This window comes from Vigna radiata, chromosome 1, assembly GCF_000741045.1.
Source record: "Vigna radiata var. radiata cultivar VC1973A chromosome 1, Vradiata_ver6, whole genome shotgun sequence".
Taxonomy (NCBI): domain Eukaryota; kingdom Viridiplantae; phylum Streptophyta; class Magnoliopsida; order Fabales; family Fabaceae; genus Vigna; species Vigna radiata.
This window is the reverse complement of record NC_028351.1, coordinates 11,977,748-12,001,594: the sequence shown is the minus strand read 5'-3', so window position 1 is coordinate 12,001,594 and position 23,847 is coordinate 11,977,748. Positions and strand designations below refer to the sequence as shown.

At 31.3% G+C, this 23,847-nt stretch overlaps 1 protein-coding gene across 8 annotated transcripts; it reads right to left on the bottom strand.

Annotated features, from left to right (window-relative positions):
• Positions 1-793: 793 nt before the first annotated feature.
• On the bottom strand, positions 794-3,987 carry LOC106762452. 8 transcript variants are annotated; one of them, XM_022784906.1, is made up of 3 exons: positions 3,797-3,987; positions 1,488-2,004; positions 794-1,221 (listed from the first exon to the last, which is right to left on the bottom strand). In XM_022784906.1, the coding sequence occupies exons 1-3, from the start codon at positions 3,949-3,951 to the stop codon at positions 1,198-1,200; spliced, it is 696 nt and encodes a 231-aa protein (XP_022640627.1). In that variant the 5' UTR covers positions 3,952-3,987; the 3' UTR covers positions 794-1,197. The 8 variants fall into 8 exon arrangements, with proteins under 8 accessions (XP_022640627.1, XP_014501980.2, XP_022640616.1 ...); XM_014646494.2 differs by having other exon boundaries at positions 1,306-2,004; positions 3,797-3,984; XM_022784895.1 differs by adding an exon at positions 3,514-3,618 and having other exon boundaries at positions 794-2,004; positions 3,797-3,981.
• Between the last annotated feature and the right edge of the window lie 19,860 nt (positions 3,988-23,847).

Below are 23,847 nucleotides of genomic sequence, written 5' to 3'. Positions count from 1 at the left end.
GGTACCACAATTTCTAATATAGAGGAATAACTTTTTTTCTATTATTGGTCTCTGAAATATTCCTAAAGAACCAAACTTCATAATTCAAAAATTATAACCAGAATATCGATGAAAGCATTTATAAGAAAGAACTACTACAATTAATATTCTAAATAAGGCTTAATTATGTTTTTAAGTCTTAAAAAATGTAGGATGAATTCAACTTTGATCTTTTAAATTTAAAGATGAATTAGTCTCCAAAATTTCATTAAAAAAAAAAAACACCTTTTACAAAATTTGAGGGACAATTTTGTAAAAAAAGAAAATCTGAAGAACAAAACTGAATTTACTCTTAATTTTAGAGACTAAACACTTAGTTAATTTTTTTAAACAATATTTAATCTTATATATTCAAAGCATAGAAATAAGTTTCATAAAAGCTGTATATCAAGTTAGGTTATATTAGTTTGTAAAACAAGTTTTGTGGAACAGCCAAATACTAGATGAGTAATTCATATTTTCAGTTTCATTGTGTATTCAAATAATCACATTATAAAAGTTTAAAATGAATATAAACTTGTTCGAATGCATTATTGCTTTTCAGAAAATGAATACTCTGTAGAAGTTCATTTCAGACAGCAGAAGTACACACACAAATGGAATAAACTGTTTCATATATTTAAATTCTTTGCCAAATTCCATTATGCCTGCATAAAATGTGAGACGTGCATTTCTTAAACAAGGTGCCAGTTCTTCTAATACAGCCAGAAATACACTTCCTAAGTAGAGTAGCAGAAGTTGAAGCAACCAAGCATAGACAGGAAGGTCAATAATTTCAAATTATGCAGATTGTATTTCCATACATAGGCAGACAAATAACAAGATTACTATGTACAACTTAAGAAACATAATAGGATAAGCTGTATTGGAAGTAACATCCATGTGTCCATCCATACAAAATAAAACTTGAAATAATCAGACAAATACTTGCCACCAGGAAAGAGGCACAAGCATTTATCATTACCCAACCACACAGCCCTGGTTCCACCAACTAGCCAACTTCAACTAAAGCTAAAATCAAGACTCAAGTATACAGAGATTGAGAGTGACCCTGAATGGGAAGATAAATGAGAGCTTGTAAAAGGGATGTCGGCTAATTACAAAGTAGAAGATATATGTTGTTGACTTAATGCTTGCAAAGTTGGCGCCTGTACTAGTTCACAATCTTAAGCGATGATTTCCCTGACAAGCCAATCCAAACTAGGATAAGAGAAGTACAAAATGAGAAAAGATGGGAGAGCAAACAGAATTGTAACAAGTACATACAGAGCCAAAATGGCAGCACTGGCCGGTATTGCATATAAGACAATCAAAAGAAATATAATGACCAATGGGAACTTTGCCGTCACCTGGACAAAGAACAACAGTGACTTCCGAAAACAAACATAGAGTCTTTCCATATTGAGGAGATTACCAGTATTGCCATGATATTGATTATAATTTGATACCTCTGGATGGCGGACTTGCCCCCTCCGATGGTTTCCATGGCTTACCTGGCTTCCCATGGTTAAATTGTCTTTAAGTGAGTGTTGTTGGTTATCACCACATAAAGGTGAATGTGATTTCAGTCTATCACCATTCATGCTCTCAACCATCCAGAGAAGAAAGTAGTTTTTGCGAGGGAATTTAAGATTTCCACGGTAAACTAAACGGAAAGATAGAAGGTTGCACCATGGACAGGAGATAAAAAGGGGAAGTTGAACAGGCAGTGTTGGAAATTTCACAACAGCCCATTGCAATCCAAGGATGCAATTTTTACAAAGAGTATGGCCACACCATAAAACATAGGGCACGTTTTCAACAATATTGAAAGATTCCCAGCATATTGGGCATTCCAGTCCTTCCTCTCTGCCTATAATAGAAGTCTCGTCATCAGAACATTCTGACGTAGAATGAGTAGGCTTTGAAGAATCACTTTTCACTCCCACAGTTCCAGCAATGCAATTTGATGCAAAGCTCCACATTCTGAATTACAATATGTAAATAACCAATCAGAAAGTATCATCCAGATGTCAATTTGTCGTTAATGACTGACCCAAAAGCATAAATCAGTAACATACCTGCAGGACAAACTCACATGAGTAACAAGAATAAACCATAAAATATAAACAAAAAAAAAAAAGAAGCGATAATAATATTTTGACTCGACAATACAAATTTTGTATAGGCTGAAATTAAATTCATTTGAAGTAAAGCTATAGCCATCATCATATGCAATCCAGTTAATCTACTGAATGCATTTGACACACTTTCTATAACCATCACCAATCAGGAACTATATTAACACCGTTAATATACATTTTGTACCTATAAAGATTTTCTTTTGAGTTTTCTGTTCCAGTTCCACATTACTCTGTCAGTAGTTAAAATCCAACTTTTTCCTATTTATCCTTTGGGATTGGCAGTGAAAGGGCCAGCCAACTGGCAAGAATGTTAGAATCACACACTAACGCATAGAAAGTAATTTCTTTAATCATACTCATGAAAGAACTAATGAATCCATGTTTGCTACTCACTAAATATGAAGCATAAGTTAGTAGGATCCAGGGAGCAATCAGCCCTGATGACCTACATATTTCATTAAAAATCAGCTTTCAGTGTTTGATAAAAAAAATGGCTATATGCCACTACCTCCAACCCTACATAATTAATAAACATGGAACCAGAGGAGCTCATACCCAAGTAGATGAAAAGACATTAGCAAACAAAATCTCAAAACAGCATAGCATCTAGCCATATAAAAAGTTTCGTTTTCAAGAAGTCACCTTCAGTCCTAAGAAGAATTTTCCAATCACTGTTTTGTACAGAATGCTAGACATGAAGAACACAAACGTAGGCATGTGTGGATGTATTCACGATTACAATCTATAGGTATGATCATGAAGCGTGCACAGAACACTACTATAGTTGATGGTATATAAATATAGTTCAATCCAGTCACCAATCAGTAAACAAACACCAGTAACATGTTTAACTAGCTGCTTACTCTTATATGCACTGACTCAACTATATAGCATAACTCAACCATACAGTTATATTAACATTTAACTTCAAAACTCACCAGCTAGTGATCAGCATTAAACTTTTCGTTTTGGCCAAGCATACGAAAAGCTTGGCATGTAGATACCAATGAAATCAACTATTGTGTACGCAAATGCATACTAGCTAAAAATTTAACTCCAAAGTTCCAACCCATTTAAGTTACTAATAACTTTATAGCAGATAAGAAACTTACCAGGCCAATCTCCTGTGTTTGAATTTTATGAATTTAGGATAAAGAAACACACAAATTTTTTTATGCATAAAAAAAACATAAAACCAATTTTTTTTTATCCATGTATTCTAAAAACCATGCATTTATTTCTTCAATAACCCTATAACCCAATTCAGAGATCAGGAGACTGTTTAAAAGGCAGATTTTTAAGGGAAAAGATTCCATATTCTCACTTCTCCATAGTTCATATCAAACTTCACCTCATTTCAATGAAATCATTTCATAGCTAGCCCCAATTCCAATGGGGACTCGGAAATCAAAATCAGCTTCTTAAAAATACCAAAGCCCCCATAAACAACAGCATCCTATCAAAACGGTCAACATTTTAACCAGTCAGTCAACACGGAAAAAAGAAAAGCAAATTTTAATCCCAAATCATTTGTCAGCAAAAAACCTAATTCAAAAACCAAGCGTCTGAGTAACACGAAAAGAAAAAGAAGAATAAGCAGAAACGAAATTAGATGGGGGAAAAGAAGAGAATACCGATTAGGCGCAAAATTAGAGACTTGGTGAAGAGAAGGAGGAGAGGAGAGTGACAGTGGCACCATGTAAGAAAGGGAGAAATGGTGGTTTCTCCAATTTGACTGAAACCAACTCATTTGTAAACGACGTCGTTTAATGACCTGGGTCCCACCCATGCAAAGGCCTTGATATCTAACAGAGTAATGAATGGGTGAATCTCTCCTCAAAATTACAAGATTCTTTTCTTATATAAAAAGTTCGATGGTGCGCAAAGGGAAAGCAAAAATATTCATGGTATACGTGATGTTTTAAGTATTTATGAATAATGGCTAAATAATAATACCATTATAAATGAGTACAAATATATATTATTCATATTAACAGATATCAGTTACTTCGTAAAAATTTAAATTAAAATTTAATATATATTTTATTATGATAAATTTAATTAAAATTAAAATTTAATTTATATTTTGTTATGTTAAATTTAATTAAAACTATATTTATATTTAATTTAATTTACATCATAAAAATGGTTAACACACATACATGTATGTGTTTTCACTTAATTATTCTGAATTTGAAGGAACACTCCACACAGTTTTAGTTTACAAGCTCCACGTATGTCGTGGAAGAATGAAATAGATTGATATTAGGTAGTATTTTATAAGAGATGGTCTTACTTGAGGGCTTGTGAAGATGATGACGGTTTTAACAAATCATAATCCCTCTAATATGATTACAAATGTTGTACTTGGTAACAAGTTCTTTTATTGTTTGAACTTGATCCAACTAATTGGTGATTAATCATGTAATGGACTTATGGCAAGTAACAATTCTCATTAAAAGAATTTGTAATGAACTAAGGTAGAGATTTATGGAGATTGGTTTAATAAAATCAAAGTTCATATTTCATCTGACTTTTCCATTTTGTTTGAAAGTTCAAGATCATATATTTGTTCAATTGCGTATGTTTTGACCAATGTGCTTGTCTTTTATAAAAGCATTTGATAGAATTATACTTTTTCTCTTCTACTTATATCATTTAAATAGTCTTCCTAAGTGATGTTTCAAACTCAATAATGGAATCATTGTTAAACCTCTCTTTTTTACTAGTTTAAAGGTGATTTTCAGAAGGTAGTTATGGTGATTATTGTTGGTAGAGTCGTCAAAATGGATCACAACCTGTGAGTCAATCCGGCTCATTACAGGTTCGAGCCGAGTTAGGTTTGAAAAAATTGAATTTTTTTTATGCGAGTCAGATTTCAACCCGATTCATTTAAACCCGGCTCATGCGAGTTGAATCCGTGGTGGGCCGGATTGGCCCACCAATCCACCTACCTAATTTTATTTTTTTAATTTATTATTTTATTTATGAAACCCTAATAAAATACTCTCTTCACTCATTGTGTATACAAAAAAAGTAACATCTACCCTCACAAATCACTCACACGGAACTTGCTCTCATTTACGATGTTGTCACTTTCACTTCTTCACTGAAATTCTTCAAGAAGCAGGTTTTCTGTATGTTTTTTGTGTGTTGTTTTTGGATGACATTTGGATTATATTGTACTTTTTATTATTATTTTGAATTGTCTTCAGTTTAACATCATTTTTTGGAATAAAATTTGTTTAAATTTGAATATAGAAAGTTTGTATTTTTTTTATTTTAAAAAAATTGTAACTAAATCGCCTAGTAACCCAACTCGTTTATCCACCAACCTGTGGTGGGTCGAGCCGGGTTCAGATTTTTCTGCCTCGTTAATAAATAAGCTGAGTTGGATTGACTCACTGAGTGACCAACTCATGGTAGACCGGACCAGGTCGAACTAGGTTATCCGTTTTGACCGCTCTAATTGTTGAGTTAATGAAAATAACATATTGGAAAGTCCCACGTCACTTAGAAAAAGCAAGAGAGTGGATGACAAATGGACTCTAAGTTTATTATGTTTCTTGCTCCAAATTAAAGACACTTTAAGATTGTATTTAGGTTAAATTTGAAAAAAGGAACTCTACAAAATCTTTTTCTACCACTTGACCAACAAAGACATCATGATAGTTATAGTCAACATCAAACACATCCAAGAAATATGTCAATCTTGTTCACGTAATAATTAATTTTCAAATATTTAATCTTATAAAACAATCACTAAAATTAATCGATTAAAATATGTTCTTTCTTTATTCTATATTTCAAACAACTATGGGAACGTTTAATAAAACGAAAATTTTTAATTCATTAAAGCTCACCACCCAATTTAAACACAACACAAGATCTATAAATATAAAGTATAAAATATCATAAACAAAATATAAAATATAAAAAATGAGACAACTTTGTCATTTTAAAAATTCATTGAAGATATTTTGACCACTTACATTTTTAATTCTTATAGTAAAAAACATCTTAAAATGATTTATAGGATTTTTAAAATTAAGTGATTTTCATCGTAACTAATTTTAAAGCTTACATACGGGTAGGTGTGTTTATATATTTTTAAGATATTAGAAAATATATATTATATTAAAGAAAAATTTATGTATGGAGTAAATATATTTAAAAATATTATTAATTAAATATTTAGTCTATAAATATTGACACATTTTTATTAAATATAATTTAATTGATAATAATAATTTAATGATATTAATTTTATGTTAGTATTTTTGATATGGATTAAACTAACTTAATTGTGTATTTAGAGTTGTAATAATTTTAAAAATAATTATTAAGTATATAAAAATTAGTAATAGTAATAAAAAATACTGCTGATTTTCCAACCCACTTATTTTTCATAGAAGCGTTGCAATACTTTACTACTATCTTGGCTTATGAATTTTGTTTCACCTTCGATTACACAAAGCATTATTTATTGGAGTCAAGCGGTTGATGTTTGCAATGACATTAGAAAATAGAATTTTCTATATTTGAACATCTGGATTTCAAATTTTGTATTAGTTAATTATATTAAGAGATTGAATATGACTTAATTTCAAAAATGACCAATAATTTTTATTCTTTTACTTGAATTTGTTAAATTCTTTAGGTTTTTCCTTTTTGTTAAATTCTTTAAAAATATCTCAATGTTAGTGAAATATGCACTGTATAACTTAAAAAAAGAATGTCTATTTTAATAGTTACTTTAATGGGTTAAAAAAAAGTTCAGCGGAAAAGGTTAAAAGATCTCACTGATAAATTCTTGTGATTTTTTCTTTTCTTTTCTTAAAATCCAAGCTTTTTAAAAGATGAGGTTAAAAAAGTTTAGTTGGAAATGTCAAGAGTGACAAATCTCCTAATTAAAAAAAAAACTCTTAAAACTAAAAAACTAACCTAATAATATTTAAAAACACATTGTATTTGTTATCAACAAAAATGTTAATCTAACAACATTTTTTTAAAAAAAAAATTATCTGCAATGTGACATGCATGATCGACCTTTTGGCATGATCAACCTACCCACTCATTCATCCAATTTATATGCCATTTTAATATTTATATGTCTCAAATGTTGAGGTTAGTTTTTAGTTAGGTGTGTATTACTAATGAAAATGAATTTTAAGTTGAGTATTTTCTTTATTGGTTGAATCACAATAATACTTAGTTAGAATAATTATAAATTTTGAAAATTTATAAAATTATTTGTAAAATGAGAACATGTTAATTTCTTTTAATGAGCTGTTATAAATAGGGTTTATGTTAGTAATATATATAATTTTTTTTGAGTATTTAATAATTTTTTAATGGATATTTAATAAATTATAAAGTTTTAGTTTCATTTTTTTGAAAATTATTATTTATATAGTTTTCTAGTTGGATTCTATTTTTTATAATTCTTAATAAAATATCATTCTTTAATTTCTGAAAAAATTGATTTATATCATACAAAAACTTCTTAAAAAAAAAGACAAAAAAAAAAACTATAAAACAAAAGTAGATTTATTTATATCACAAAAACTATATCTCGCAAAAATGAATTTATTTATTTCCCAAAAATTGATTATTTATTTCCCAAATAATAATTTCTCTCATTGGATAAGGCTTATCAATGTTTAAAGAGAAAAAAAATTCAGTAATGCAAATTAAAATTTGGTGGGTAAAGGATCTTCGCTACTCCTTCGCCCAGCTCCTACTCCTTCGCCCAGCTCCTACTCCTGACCAACACAAACGCCTCCGTAACAGGGAGAACTTTTAGATCCCGCCCTAAAACGCCCATAAAATGACTGTAGAGGAAACAGAAAGGATATTGATCTTATTGCTTTCTTTTGAAATCTTTTAAAAATCTGTTTAACTGTATTTAACTTAATTTTAAAAATTATATTTAATATTTATTGGTAGTTGTTGTAACATCCGATTTTTTTTCAAAACCTTTCTATTCGATAAAAAAATGCGAAACTAAACATAATCATAAATGTTGTTTGAAAATATCATAATATCACTTTTATATAAAAATACCAAATCGAAATACCTTTCAAATAATAGAAAATATATAATAAATCCCCAAACATAGCATCCTAACTCTTGTTGAAAACCACAACCAAATATCATAACACAATATACAATAATCATATTAACTATATAGTAAATATAAGCATACAACATATTCCATCACAACATCAATATCATAAACATATATCATCACAACATTAACATCACAACCATAACATCACCACTCAATGATCTATTTCCTCTACACTACCACACCACCTAACCACCATAACTAATTCACATGACACCCTCTTCTCATATCACACAGCCTGAGAGCACCTCTTTTCCGCATCACACGGCCAAAAGAGTCATCACTACCAAATCCATCATCTTTCCGCATCACACGACCGAAGATAATCTCTTTCCCACATCACCCGGACAAAGATTCACCACTATTAGACCATCTTCTTCCCGCATCACACGGTTGAAAGAGTCATCATTACCAGATCATCTTCGTCCACACTCCTATCCTCAGTCTCACGTAATGTCCTATTAAATCCATGGTTTCTCCATAAGTCATTCCTCTCTTCTTTTCTTTCCATTAAGGACACTTTCACGTCACCCATCATCGTCATCACTCCAAATTTACCATGCACCCCAACAACCATACAGATTGCAACATATAAGAAAGAATATCATACAATGGCAAACCATAAACACAAGGTAATTCTAGTCACCCCCTTACCCTACATATGCAATATAATTCTAGTCACTCCTCTTACCATGATGCACAAGCAAAGAACATATATTATACCAGTTCCTCCCCTGGTCTCGTACTATTTTTGTTTCCAAAATCACTAAGAAAGCTCCACAACATCACCGATGGTCCTCCTATTTTTGATGCCCCATTCTTGGAAAACATCTTTTCTCTCCCTTATATTTCTAATTTTCGTTTTTTTCCTCTTAGGGTACCAAAATGCCAACCCATTTTTACTCTTCTCCTTTTTATCCTCTTATATTCTATCTCCATCTTTTTAGTTTTGATAAAATCTCTTAGTTTATATCTAAAACCACTAAGATTTTCTCTCTTATTCTTTCTTAACTACTTTTTAAAATATTATCAACCACCAAATCTTTTTAAAATCTACAATATCTAATCATGATTTTCTCTAATAATAATATTTATCTTAATCTTTAAACCCATCATAATTATATCTCTTATTAACATTTAACTAATTTTTAAAATAACAACAACTAAATCTTCTAAAAGATTTACATAATATTATTTTATTAAATAACCAAATTATTTAATTTACATACTTCTCCTTTTTACATCCTTTCTTAATTAATTTCTACACCAATTAAATAAAGGTAAAAGACCCTTTTGTTTCTAGGAAAAAAATATAAAAATAAAAAAATAACATAACAATTATGTTATAACAAAAATATAAAATCAAGACCACTAATCTCCAAATTAAAATCAAAAGTCTTAAAACCACTTTACTTTCAAAACTCCTATTTTCCAGGATCTTACCGTTGTAATGATTAATATTATAAATTTAAAAGAGATATTAAAATCTGTTCTTTGAAATAATTTAAAAAAATATATTTTGTGATAATTGTAACCATCTATAAAATTATTATTTTTTAAAAATAAAATAATTTAGAAAATAGTGGAAAGAAATAAAAATTTAATCAAAATATATAACCTTTTCAAATAGAAAATAAAAAATTTATATTTAAACAATAAAAACAAATGAAGTCAACTAAAACAAACTTAATATTCTGTACTAAAAATGCAAGATGAGAAGAAAAGCTTGTCTGACTCAAAGTATAGAAAATGAAAATAAAAATTTTTGTATGAAATTGGACAAATTTGAAATATAAATTATATAAGTAAAAAATTTTCAAATTAAAAAATAGACAAGTGGGAGTTAGTTGGCTTCAAATAAAGAAATGTACCGATTTTAACGGTTAAAATAATTATTACTAAAAAAATATGTTTTAACTGCATCTAACAATTTTAAAATTTATATTTAATATTTATTAGTAGTTGTAACAGTTAATATCATAATTTTAAAAAATATTAAAATTAAAATAATTTAAAAAGTATATATATTCTGATAATTGTATCCATCTATAAAAATATCATTTTTTTAAAAATAAAATAATTTGGAAAACATAAAAGTGGAAAGAAATAAAAGTTTAATCAAAATATTTTCAAATAGAAAATAGAAAATCTATATTTAAATAATAAAAACAAAATGAGGTCAACTAAACAAACTTAATATTCTGTGTACAAAAAAATGTAAGATGGGAAGAAATACTTGTCTCCCTCAAAGTATACAAAATGAAAATACCGGTTTTTTATGAAATTGGACAAATTTGAAATATAAATTATCTAGATAAAAGAATTTTGAATTACAATGGTTATGGACCTATTTCGAACAAAAACGATTTTAAGACATGGTAATTGATTTACTACACTTTTTTTTCATAAAAAAATTATAAAATAATTGATGTTGTAGGGGATTGACGACTCCCCACATATTTTTACCTTTTTTTTTTTAATTTTTTATTAATTAAAATCATCTATGATCTTTAAATAATGTTTTAAATGTATTTAAAATAGTTAAAATTATATCTAATTAAGAATTAAAGTTTTTAATATTATTAAATAAATAAATTTCAATATTTTAATTATTTTTGTAATTAAATTATATTTCTTATAAAATAATTTCAATTAAATAATTTAAACTATAATTATTGTAATTGTGTAATTAAAAATTCAAAAAATTATATTTCATTATAATTTATTTTTTTGAATTTTTTCAACATTAGTTAATGTTGTATAGGACAACTTAACGGTTAGGGTAAAATTTTGACTCAATTTTACAAAAAATATGAACCAATTGAGACAGTTGCAAATATGAAAATCTAATTAAGATTACCATACAAAAACGAAGACCAACCGAGGGTTTAAACCTTTAGGTATCAATTGCCTGTACAACCGAGGTAGTATGACTCTTATTGCTTCGGTTGTTGCTGGAACCAAGATCGTAGCCCTTTCATAGGTTACATTTCCAGATAAGTAAAAACAAACCTACTGTTTTTCTTCTTCCTTCGTTTTCTTCCCCTTACAACAAAACCACCAACCTCCGCTACCTCCGTGCCTCGCCGCTGCCTTCGCTACCAAGGTCAATTCACACACGAAAGTCGTCAGGATATTCTTGCCACTGTTATTAGACGACCTGAGCATATAGGACGGTGCGTGCTGCTGGAATTGACATATGCATCAGACAATTCTTTGGGTCTTCCTTGCGTCTATCTTCATACGGATTAAGTAAAGAGTATGAACAAAAGCTGAAGCAGGACATCACAAAAGAGATCACGCAAGAGATTACAAAGAAGCTTAGGGCATAATTGTATGATAAAGTTGCTGAAATGGTTATGCGCCAGTTCCAGCAGTATGAGAGTCATGGCATGCGTCCACAACCATCTCCTATAGCGGAACGTGTTGTGTTTTCTACAAGTAAACTTAATAGATATTTTTTGTTTATAAATTTACTTTTTTTATAACCTAACATATAATTTGACAAGTAGAAGTGGCAAAAGAAGTTGCTCAGTTGTCGGTGCCTGATAACGGTCTAAAAACCGTTATTTTCATGCTTGAATTTGATAGTAAAGCACACCCTTTATGGCTTAGAATGGGCTTTAAATCAAGTAAAACACTTAGTTGAGTCTCTTGAGAGTCAAAATTTGGTTTTAGAGATATTATGCTTGTTTTGCATTGTTTTGCAGGGTTTTTAGGTGAATTGAATATGGAAGTAAAGTAAGGTGGACTTAGACCCTTGAAAGAAGGAGAAATATGATGAAGAGAAGGGTCAAGCTAGCCGCTGAGCGTTAGAACGGTCCGTTGAGCGCTCAGAGCGATTAGAGGGAAACCACTCAGCGGCAAAATTGACCGCTGAGCGGTCAAAGCGGTAAGAGGCAAACCGCTGAGTGGTGAATTTAGGCGCCTGGGTGGTTGTCTATTTTTTTAGTTAGATTTTGTGAATCTATCTGTAATCTACCTGTTATCTTTTTGGGCTTATATATAGCCTCATTGCGAATTAGATAGGCATTCTTTGGAAGAGGGAGACGCCCATACCTACCTTACACTCCTTGGAGAAGATTTCTTGGATGCTGGGGCTCCTCTTTATCCAATCTAGGGTTTGGTTTTCCATTCTTTCATTATTTTCATCTAGTTTCACCATGATTATGGTGAACTAAACCCTTTGTTGTTGGGGGAACAATGTAATCTTTTGAAACTCTCATATATTCAAATTCTTATTTATTTCATATGCTTGTCATATACTTATTTATCAATTGTTGGATTCTCATATGTGCTCAATGCTTTTATTATTTAACTCATTCAGTAAAAGATGTTTGTCTTTATCGATATGGGGACATACGGTAATGTCATGAACTGGTGGGAAATTCCTTGATTATGCTAATATCGCCTAGGGATAGGGGTAAGACGGTCAATTGCATTTGCTTTCGATCGCATTGCATTATTGGTTACTAGGGGAGGCTAGGGATAGCAAGCCGATAATTAATAATAGGCTCTTTTCACCAAGGGATTGGGTTAAGGGTAGACCAAGAAAGTTTGCATGCAATTAGATAAATAAATGAAGTAAATAAGAAGAGTAGATATATGAGAGTAGATAAGATGAAATTGTAAACCACAACAACACCATTCATCCATAGTTTCTCAAAACCAATTGAATCAATTGCATTGCATGTTTATTTTTGTTCTTTGCATACAAATCACAAAATTTATTCCTTTCTCAAATCTTATGCAATTAGTTTACATGAAAGATTAGGCCTTTGAGTCCTTTGGGAAGAACGATATTGGATTTACTAATTATATTACTTGATAACGATCTGGTACACTTGCCAGGGGTTTAACAGTGCCCTAGGGGATGACATGGACGACATTCGTCCATGTCAGCTATATATTCTCTCTCCTATCGAGACCATGCTAGTGGCTTGTGGCATAGTCTATGATGCAACCACTGTAGTGCATGGTATAGAGCTAGGAGAAGATGAGGTCAAGGTCACGATCAATGAAGTTTTTGTACCAGATGCCTTTGTTCATTTGCCTACAAAGGAGTATGTCACTATGGAACAAGCATTTAAGTGCTTCGCCGCCTGAGCTAGACATTTGGTTGATGTTGTATCTGACCCCCTAGTAAACACTCCTACTATATACCTCTCAATTTTAAACTTTACTTCTTATTGACTTCAGAACATAACCATTTTTTCATATAACAACAAAGAAAAAAAAGAGGGAAGTCCTTTGTAGAGTCTAGTGTACCTTATTATTTGTTGAGTCTTTTCATTTTGTAAATTGAGTCATTTGTTTTTCTTTTTAGTCTTAGTTTGTCCCTATCTAGGAAGGCAGTTGTTTAAGTGCAAGGGTGTGATAACTCACTAATTTTGCATATTTTTCTTTGTTTAGAAGTCTAGGTTAGCTTGTTTTTCTTCTTAATTCTCTAGAGTTAGGTTAGTTTTAGGATTTTTCTTTAAATCTTTAGATTTGTAGAATTTTAGTTAAAAATAGGTTTTTAAGGGTAATTTTTTGTTTTTGTTAATAATTAGAGAATTAATTTTTTTTTAGAAAATCTTTTGATAAAAATTCCCTCTTTTGTTTGTTAAATTTCCTTTACTTTCTTTAAATTTTTGGACTATTTTTTTTTTCAACAGATTGGGCTTATTGAAGTGGAATTAGACCTTGGGCTGATTATTTTTTGTCACATATTAGGCTGGTTTTGCCTACTCAAAACGTTGCTGCCATATTATGCACATGAGCTTGGCTACTACGTTGTATGCTTTGGCTTTGAGCTGCTAGATTGGTGTTGAATTGGGGTTTGCTGCATTTCAAGATTGGGTTGCTTGTAAGCATTTGGTAGATGGTTGCAGGTTAATTAGGCTAAAATTAAAATGTGTTGATTGGAGAATTGTGAAGTAGGCACACTATTGTTACAAGCGCTGATGGGCTGAATCCAAATTAATGAAACGTTGCGCTTTGATGCTGAATAATTGGAGCTGACGGGGCCACTGCATGTGATCATCTTAGGCTGCAGATTAAAGAAGATGGCCACGTTTGGGGCTAGGGTGTTACTCCCTCCACTTTTCCATATCTTTTTTGCCCTTTTGTAATATTTAAACGAATGTGAATATGCGATGAATTCTTAAACGAATTTCAACATCCGTCGAAGAACAAACAAATGTCGACATCCGTTTACGAATGACATCCGTTTATGAATGAGATTCGTTTATGAATGACATCCATTTAAGAATATCCTTGTACAAACATTTATTACCATCCACTTTATACATCAAGACCCATGCATGTCAACCACGTCGGGGAATCCAAAGATCCATCTTTCTTTCTCATTTTCCACATATCAAACACTTTAACTTTATGTTTTAAAGGACACTTAATACCAACTAATTAATGCCACCAGAGAAAGCTAAATTACAGAATCACTGTAATGTCATTCACATGCTAATATGCATAAAGAAATTATCTGGCTTATTTCAGTAAACTTTTTCTTAATCTTATTTCAGTGATATTTCACTGATTAAATGCTTTTAGTTTTTAAGCTAAAGTTTGAATGGCATGGCAAGAAAGTTGTTGGAAACAGCGTGTTGGATGCTTGGAAGCTTTGGTCAGAAATTCATATTCATCTCCTGTCAATAAACTGCTCTTATCAACATGCTAGCAAGACTCGTTAAGAACGAAAATAGTGAGATTCTAACTCTATATCTCATGTTACGTGACAACTACATTTAGCTTGTTAACTGGATCTTGTTGACTTAATTAAGAATTAATTATGAAGAAAGTATTCTTGCATGTCAACTTTCATCTATCTTGTCCAATAAATTGAATTTTCAAAGCTAAAATTATTATCACAGTATAAAAATCTCCTAAGTTGGTGTTCCCTCTCTATCATGTGGGCTTGAATATCAAATTCTAAAAAGTATAAAATATGCAAAAGTAAACTTCATTTACTGTTATTCTTTCATATCCATTTTGGTTAGTTGCTTTTGGTGTTAGTTAATACATTCTGTAACAATTGTTTTCTATTAAGTTGACCTTAGAGTTTGTTATTTTCCTTAAACATTTTGTGTTTACTTAGACATATGGTTGGATGCAGCTGCATAGGAAATTCCAAAGATGTAAAAAGTCAACGGAATGTGAAGGCCAAGTTACATGAAAATGGTTAATAATAGGTTCTATGGGTTTGGTTTTTATTCCCCAGTTTTTGTGATGTTCTTTTTCTTTTTCCTTGATTTTCTCTTTGTGGATTTGGGTCCTGAATTGGAGAACAAAAGCTTCTTCTTAAGTGTAGTAAAACGATATATAGTGCATATATGCAATTTATATTCAGTTCATAGCAGTGCTGCCACAAATCGTTAGGAGGTTGTGTGGGTGAAAGCCTAGCAAGCATATGGTGAAGGTGACCACCGCTTCCGAGTCAGACCCGAAGGTTCTATCAGATTTCAGGTGGATGGAACGAACTGAGTTGTCTTTCTCTTCACTCGTCAGTTAGAACATGAGTGGATGCCCAGTAGACGCATAAACGAAGCACCACCCCACCAACAAATGATCACCGTCGGACTGCGGAATGACCATCGCACACACGGTCGCACTGCTGCACACACGATCGCACCGCCGCACCACAAATAACTACACTACCACACCACAAACCAAAATCAAAATAGAGAAGAAGTGGAAACTTGGAAAGAAACGGAAGTGAGAGTTGGAAGAGTTTAGGAGGGGGATGGGCAGTGCAAGGTATAAGTAAATAAATATGATTAAAGTAAAAAAAAGGGTATTTTTGTAAATAAAATTTTTTTGGAGAGATTCGGGAGATGCAGGAAACATTAGTGGTGGTGGAAGGAGCAACACCCTTGGAGCTATGGCTGTGGAAATAAAATAGGACCGCTGCTGGACAAATTTAATTGAAATTGGGTTGTCAGATTTATTTATTTTTTCCTAAGAAACAAAACTAAAATATTTAAAGTAATCATAGTAATTTTAGTGACGCCAGATCCTAAACTAAAGCAAAATAATAATCATTTCAGAATTGGAACTAAGAAACAAAATTAAAATATTGAAAGTAGAAAACAAAAGAAAGGCTTAATACCTATTTTGGTCCCTCGAAAGAGGGGTTTTGTTCAAAATCGTCCTACCTTTTTTAAAATATAACAGTTAGTCCCACTTTTTGAAAAAACAGTATAAGTTAGTCCTTTTGGCTAACTCCGTTAAAAATTTAACGTCAGATGTGTCTCCCTGGACTAAGATTGATGAGGTGTCACTTTTAATTGATTTCGTGACAGTGTTCTAGTTTTTTGAGGTGGCCCAAGGTAAAATTAAAATGTTATTAAATTTTCTGATTAAAAAAATTAGGGTTAGGTTATAAAAAATTGGGATTAAGTTAAAGAGAAATTGGGGAGGCACCTGATACAAATCCTGCCTGAAATGCACAATCTTCTCTTCAAGTCTAAGAATTTCCTCTTCCAAAACCGCCACTTCAGCCAGAAGAGCTAGTATCTATAGTTTTGAACATCAAATTTCAACACTCAAAGCCAATTTTCTTTCTCTGCTTGAGGCTTTTCCAGTTTTATTTGCAATTCTTGAGCTTCCCTGCATCATCTACCTTCTCATTCAATGCAAAACAAGTCAGAACCATCAAAGAAAAAAAAGACAAGAACAAATATCAAATCAAATCTAGAAAGCTAAAAAAGGCTAAAACAATGGACTTTTGAACGAATAACCAATCATGGATTATGAAACAGTTTTCTTCCTTTTCTTTTAGCGCACCCTCTTTTAACACGGTTAACTGATCTATGTCATGTTTTTGTCTCACTGAAACCAAAGCCAAAGTTTATGAAGAAAGTTGTTACGCTCCTCAGACACTTTTATAATAAAAAGTGATTTTGGGCTATTACTGTGCAAACTGTTTTTAAAACACAAAAACGACAAGGATGTACCCTTCTCTGACTTCTGAATTTTGGCAAACTTCAATTACTTTTTCTTGCGCTATTGAAATTTGAGCTTTCCTAGTCCCAACCCTTCTGTTCATGTTCTCAACCTATGCTAAAAATCTGAAGCTACCACTCATACCCACTAGTAAATTTCATAGCCAAATTCATTGAAACTGTTCTCAATTGCTCTGGGTGATTAAGGATCAAACCTTTTCTTTTTTATCTTGGCATTAAGAGAACCATCTCAGTGATCCAGAATGAGATTGAAACACCATCAGAGAAGAAGAAGCAAACTCTTCAATTCACCACTTCACAATGAACATGGTGACAAACAGTCAAATACTATACATGGTTTGTAGAAGAAGAAGATGGATGGTGGTGGAGAAGAGTGTTCCACCCTTCCTCCTAACAAACCCTAACCCCAATTTCTTTATAACCTAACCCCAAATTTTTAATCTTAAAATATAATAACATTTTAATTTTACTTTGGGCTACGTCAAAAAACCAGAACACTGCCACAAAATCAATTAAAAATGACACCTCATCAACCTTAGTTTAGGGAGGTACATCTGACGTTAAATTTTTAACGCTGTTAGCCAAAAGGACTAACTTATACTGTTTTTTCAAAAAGTGGGACTAAATGTTACAGTTTAAAAAAGGTAGGACGATTTTGAACGAAACCCCTCTTTCGAGGGACCAAAATAGGTATTAAGCCTTTCTTTTGTTTTCTACTTTCAATATTTTAGTTTTGTTTCTTAGTTTCAATTCTGAAATGATTATTATTTTGCTTTAGTTTAGGATCTGGCGTGACTAAAATTACTATGATTACTTTAAATATTTTAGTTTTGTTTCTTAAGATCTGGTGGTACTAAAAAATAAATAAATCCCCTTTTGTTTCTTTTTTTTTATTACAATAATATCCTTTTTCTTTACTTTTTTTTAACCTTTTTTTGCTCTTTTTACTTTTCTTTTAACTTTTTTACTTTTAATGTTATTCGTCAGACTAACTCTTCATCCCTTGCTTTTATTCCCCTCATAGCTCCACCTCCCCCTTATTTTTACTCAGCTCACAGTCTCACCTCCCCCAAATTTTGAGAGGTGAGATCCGCCTCTTCTTCTTCCACTCTCTTTTTTTTCTCGATTACTTTTCTTCTAAACTTTCCAAACTCTATATTTGCTTTCCGCGATGGTGCGGTGGTGTGGTGCGGAGGTGTGCCTGTTCTTGCTCTTCGTGCAGTGGTGTTCGTGTTTCGCTGGTAGTGGTGGGCATTGGTGGTGCATGGTGCAGTGGTGTTTCTGCCTGGCTTTGGAGACTTCTTTTTGGCCACATCTCTAACTGTCCCAGGCCACTTTGCTTGTGTCATGTTTCTTTTTTCTTCTGTCAACCACATTTATGGTGTGTTTGTCATGGTTAAAAAATCCCAACATCATATACAATGGACATTTTAATCATTTTTTACTTTTGCTGTCAACACATTTCTTCTCCTGTTTGCTTGCATTCTTCTTAGAACACTTGCTTCCATTATAGATGGCTTGATATATGCTTATCTTTTTCAACTGCAAAAAGTATGGTAAAGGGCGAATGTCCAAACTTCTTTCTTCTGTCAACGCCCCTTAAACGGATATGGGCATCCGTCAACGGATGTCTACATCCGTTGAAGTGTTTATGTATAGTAGTACCTGCTAGGGTCAATGATCATGTGAGATTCATAACAACCAGATAGCTTTCTGAACTGCATTCCCCCGGAAGATGATGATGACGTGTAGGTTGTTTCAGTGTTTGATTTGTGGCTGTGGACCGTGTAGAAGCGGTCACCGGTTTCCTGACCCAGAGAGCCACTCTCCGGCGAAAGGTTGTCTCTCCTTGTGTTTCATACTCCGTGTGTTTCATAGAATGAAAAAAAGGTTGTCTTTTGAAAAAGTTTTGATTTTTTTTTTCTGTGTATAAATGACAGTAGAACAGAGGATCTCACAGATGAATAATAAAGAAGGATGCAGAAGGTGTTGTGTGTGGTGGGACACCCGCTCATGCTTTATTTATTTATTTATTATTATTTATTTATTCCCTTATGTTAGTATATATCACAATTTAATTTAATTTAATTTTTTATTTTTTATAATATAGTTATTAGTTTCACTGCTTTGGTACTACAAACGGGTGAAATTAAAATGCACTTACCTCTGCTACACTATTGGGAATGTAATAAATAAATGTAACACTAAGATTTTGGAATACTTGTATATGTGTTGCTTCCTCTTCCATCATTCATGTATTCTCTCTCCACTTTAAATTTTTTAACAGAGGGTGGTGGGGCGCTCGTCCTTCAACTAAAAATTTATGATACAACTGATGGGAGATTTGAATTTCTCAGATAGAAGTTAGGGTTTGATTTTATTTGAACGTGAAAGTGCGATTGGATGTCTCCAAATGAATAAAAAAAATTGAAAGATATGAAATGGTAATTAATATTTGATACTTTTTTAATATGCCATGTGAACACCCTTGTAACTGGGAAGATGAGGAAGAAACCAAGGTGTTAACTGTGTTGGAGGGTTTTCAATTGTATAGTTTGTAGATGTAGTTGTATACATGTGAATGGAAAAATTCCGATAATAACTGGTCTTTAATTTTTTGTTTACAAGAATTAATTATCAGTAAAAATATTATGTGGAGAGAACTCATATTCTAACCCATTCAAATTATTCAATCTAGAGTGTTCCATCCTAAAAAAATAATAATTTAAGATATAAGAAATGGTTGGAAAAGCAAGATAATTTTGTTAATTAAGAATTAATTGTTATGAGAAGAGGAACCTTTAACAAGATGTGGTGAATGGAAAGGTGAGGCAGAGAAACAGGATGTGTAGTTTGTCAGAACGCTGCCATTAATGGAATATAAATAATCACTTGTTGCATTGCATTATATCTACGTACGCCAAACTTGGAATTGTGCATTTTAAAATTTTGATATCCATTTTACTTATAAACGGATGTTGACATCCGTTTTATCTTAAACGGATGTTGACATTCCTCAATGGATGTTTATATTCGTTTAAAGATTTTCATATTGCATACGGGAGTGAGTTTTAACCTTAAAAATGAAAAGGATAAATTATGAATAGAAAATATAGAATGAGGGGCAGAAAAGGAAGGGGGAGGTGGAGGGAGAAAATGGGGAGGTGCAGGGAGCAACGCCCAATGCTTACAAGCAACCCAATCTTGAAATGCAGCAAAGCCCAATTCAACATCAATCTAGCAGCTCAAAGCCTAAGCATACAACGTAGCAGCCAAGCCCATGTGCATAATATGGCATTTTGAGTAGGTGAAACCAACCCAATATGTGACCAAAAATAATCAGCCCAAGGTCTAATTCCACTTCAATAAGCCCAATTTGTTGACAAAAAAAATCAATCCAAAAATTTAAAGAAAGTAAAGGAAAATTAACAAACAAAAGAGAGAATTTTTATCAAAAGATTTCTTAAAAAAAACTAATTCTCTAATTAACAAAAAGTAAAAATTACCCTTAACAACTTAACTTTAACTAAAATTCTACAAATATAAAGATTTAAAGAAAATTCCTAAAACTAACCTAACTTTAGATAATTAAGAAGAAAAACAAGCTAACCTAGACTTCTAAACAAAGAAAAATATGCAAAATTAGGGAGTTATCAGTCCTACACCGAAGAAGACTCATTTATCAGAGGACGACCCTCTTGGTGCGTTAGACGAGCTTTGTAACATCATTGCATATGCGCCGATGATTGTACTATGAGATTCTACTACATTTGGAATACACATTGAGATTCCATTGTACTTGCATCAACAAGATGTTAAGGAGCTTGTGTTGGGGAGAGAAGCGATTAATATTTCACTCGTTTAGTTGTGGATGATGTAAGTTTATGAGAACCTTTTTATATAAAATTGATTTATCAAGTTACTTATATCATATCATTTCTTGATTTTAGGTATATGTTTGGTGTAAGTAACAAGATGGAGTTCAATGAAGTATATGGATTTGTTGACCCCCAAATGACTCACGAAGGAAATAAATTTGATGACATCCAACCATACATCACCAACTGCATAACAATGGAGAATGAGATATATTTTCTCTCTTATATACCTGGGTAAGTGAAGTTTGTTAACTTTAAAGTTTCATTTATGATTTTAGTATATGACAATTAAGTTATTACCAATTTCAGGCATCATTAATAGCTACTTGTGATCTCCATATCGAAGAACATTGCTGTATGGTTTTGTTCATTGCACAAGTCTCCTTCCAACCCTCTTAGACAAGTAGTAGATTGGTAAGAACTTGAATGTTTGAACTTTCTTTGATTATATAAATGTATGCTGAAGCAATTTTTTAATAGTTCCACTGCAGCACATATGATGTTGTTTGGGAGATCAACTACTAAAGCTAAAAAACTTGCATGGTTGGCCCTTAAGGTTTGGTATTTTAGTCCATACTCTGTTACATTTTGTTCCATTCCAATGATGTTACTTAAAATTTTATAATTATGATGATATATTGTAATGTAATAGACAAACCAGGTCACATGAGTGTGGTTACTACATCATGTATTGGATGATGACCATTACTCGTGGATGGAAAACGATAATATTTTGGTTTGAATTTTATTTTCTCTATAGTTTAGATTTCATATACACTAATTGAAATCATTGTGTTTTTTGAAGAGATTCAATTTTACTACTTCAATTTCAGAGAAGTCACTTAAACTCATAAGGAAAGCATTGACTAAATATATAATTCAACTGTATAATAGTATGTAGATATTAGGATATAGTAAGTTCTACCTTAGCATATTTATTATTAGTTTCTCTCTGTACATTGGATTGATTTATGCTTCTTAGTTGATTTATGAATACATTGAATTGATTTATGCTTCTAAGAAGTTGATTTATGATTATATTGAATGAATGTATGTTTTAATATAATTTTAATAGAAAATTTATGCTTTCGGATTGTTCTGGACTGTTCTGAGTTGTTAAATATATGCAAGTATGTTTCTGCAATTGGGAATGTTACAAAAACAAACATGTTCTTAAAAAAAAAACAGGGCAATACACTTAGGTGGTGACCATAACCAAGGCAGAAAACCCTCTATAACATCGGTTCAGGTCACAATAGAGGCAAAAAGGAACCGAGGCGAAAAGTCCTTCGAAAAAAATAAAAAAAAGAAAAAATGTACTGCTTCGGTTACCTGTGAACTAAGGCAAAAAACTTATCTTTTTTACCTCGTCTGTATATATCTCGGTTCAGAAATTACTGTCTATAGACAAAAATAACCGTTTTCGTTTCATTTCACTGTACTAGTGATAACATAAGTTTAACCTTCGATTTATCCTTCAACAATCCTATGTCTTCTTTCTTAACAAAAAAGGTATCATATTTCTATACATATAAAATACCTATTAATTATTTATCCATAATTATATACATACATCTTGAAAAATACCTATTAATGGTTTATCCACAATTATATACATGCATCATGCTAGTGATTGTGAATAATACATATTATATACATGCATTATAGTGATATATCTTATGGTTCATTAGATAATCTAAATATGTTTAGTAGAATCACGATTTTAAACAATCCATAAATCCGATATTCTAACATCAAGCTTTAGTGTTCATCGCTTACCATCAATATTGTTTATGAAATCAAATTTCTTGATCGTCTACCAAACAAATCGAAAACTGCGTTAGTAGAAAAACAAACACAGCAAATAAAAAGAGTAAGAGAATATCACAAACATAGCAAACCTAAAATCAAATCAAAATACTATTACATTTGGCCTTGTTCAGGTGCACACAAAACATTAGACAATGAAATTTAAAATGCTCATAAATGGAAATTAAAAACCAAAATTCGAAATCCTGTGAAAAAATAATGCTTACCCACAAAAATATAAATAAATCCAAGGGAAAAAAATAATGTATACAAAAATATAAATAAACCCAAGAAAAAAAAAGAAAGCGGGTTTTTTAATTGACACTTTTAGAGAAGATTGATTAATTAGAAACATTTCCATGAATAAAGGAAAAAAAAAGAAACCCTTAATTATTCTTTGGATTTGGTAGTTGATAATAGATTTGTTGATCTAGACTATTGGGTAATTCACAACACTGATAAGAGGAAAGAAAAAATAGTTTGCATCTATAAATGACTAAAAAATTATAATTTTGCATACGAGTCAATAAAAGGATATGAATAATGAAATAATTTTTTTATCTTCTTTTCTTATATTAAAATAAATTACAATAGATTATAATAAATTTATATATGTACAAATAGAAGTTATATTGCTTGTACATGAATATTAAACTACATTTGTCTCAAAATTTATATAATCTTTAACCTATTTCCAAATAGTTATTTCATATGTTGTTTTACCTAATACTTTAAATAGTTAATTAATTTATTTATGAGTATCTATCTGATCATAGAATGAATGCTTTGGATTAAGATATTAACTTAAGTTAGACCATAATTAATTTTAAATTTGTTCCAAAAGGTTGGTTTTAGGAAATCATATCATGAAACTACATCGTTTTCATTGCATATATATAGAAGGA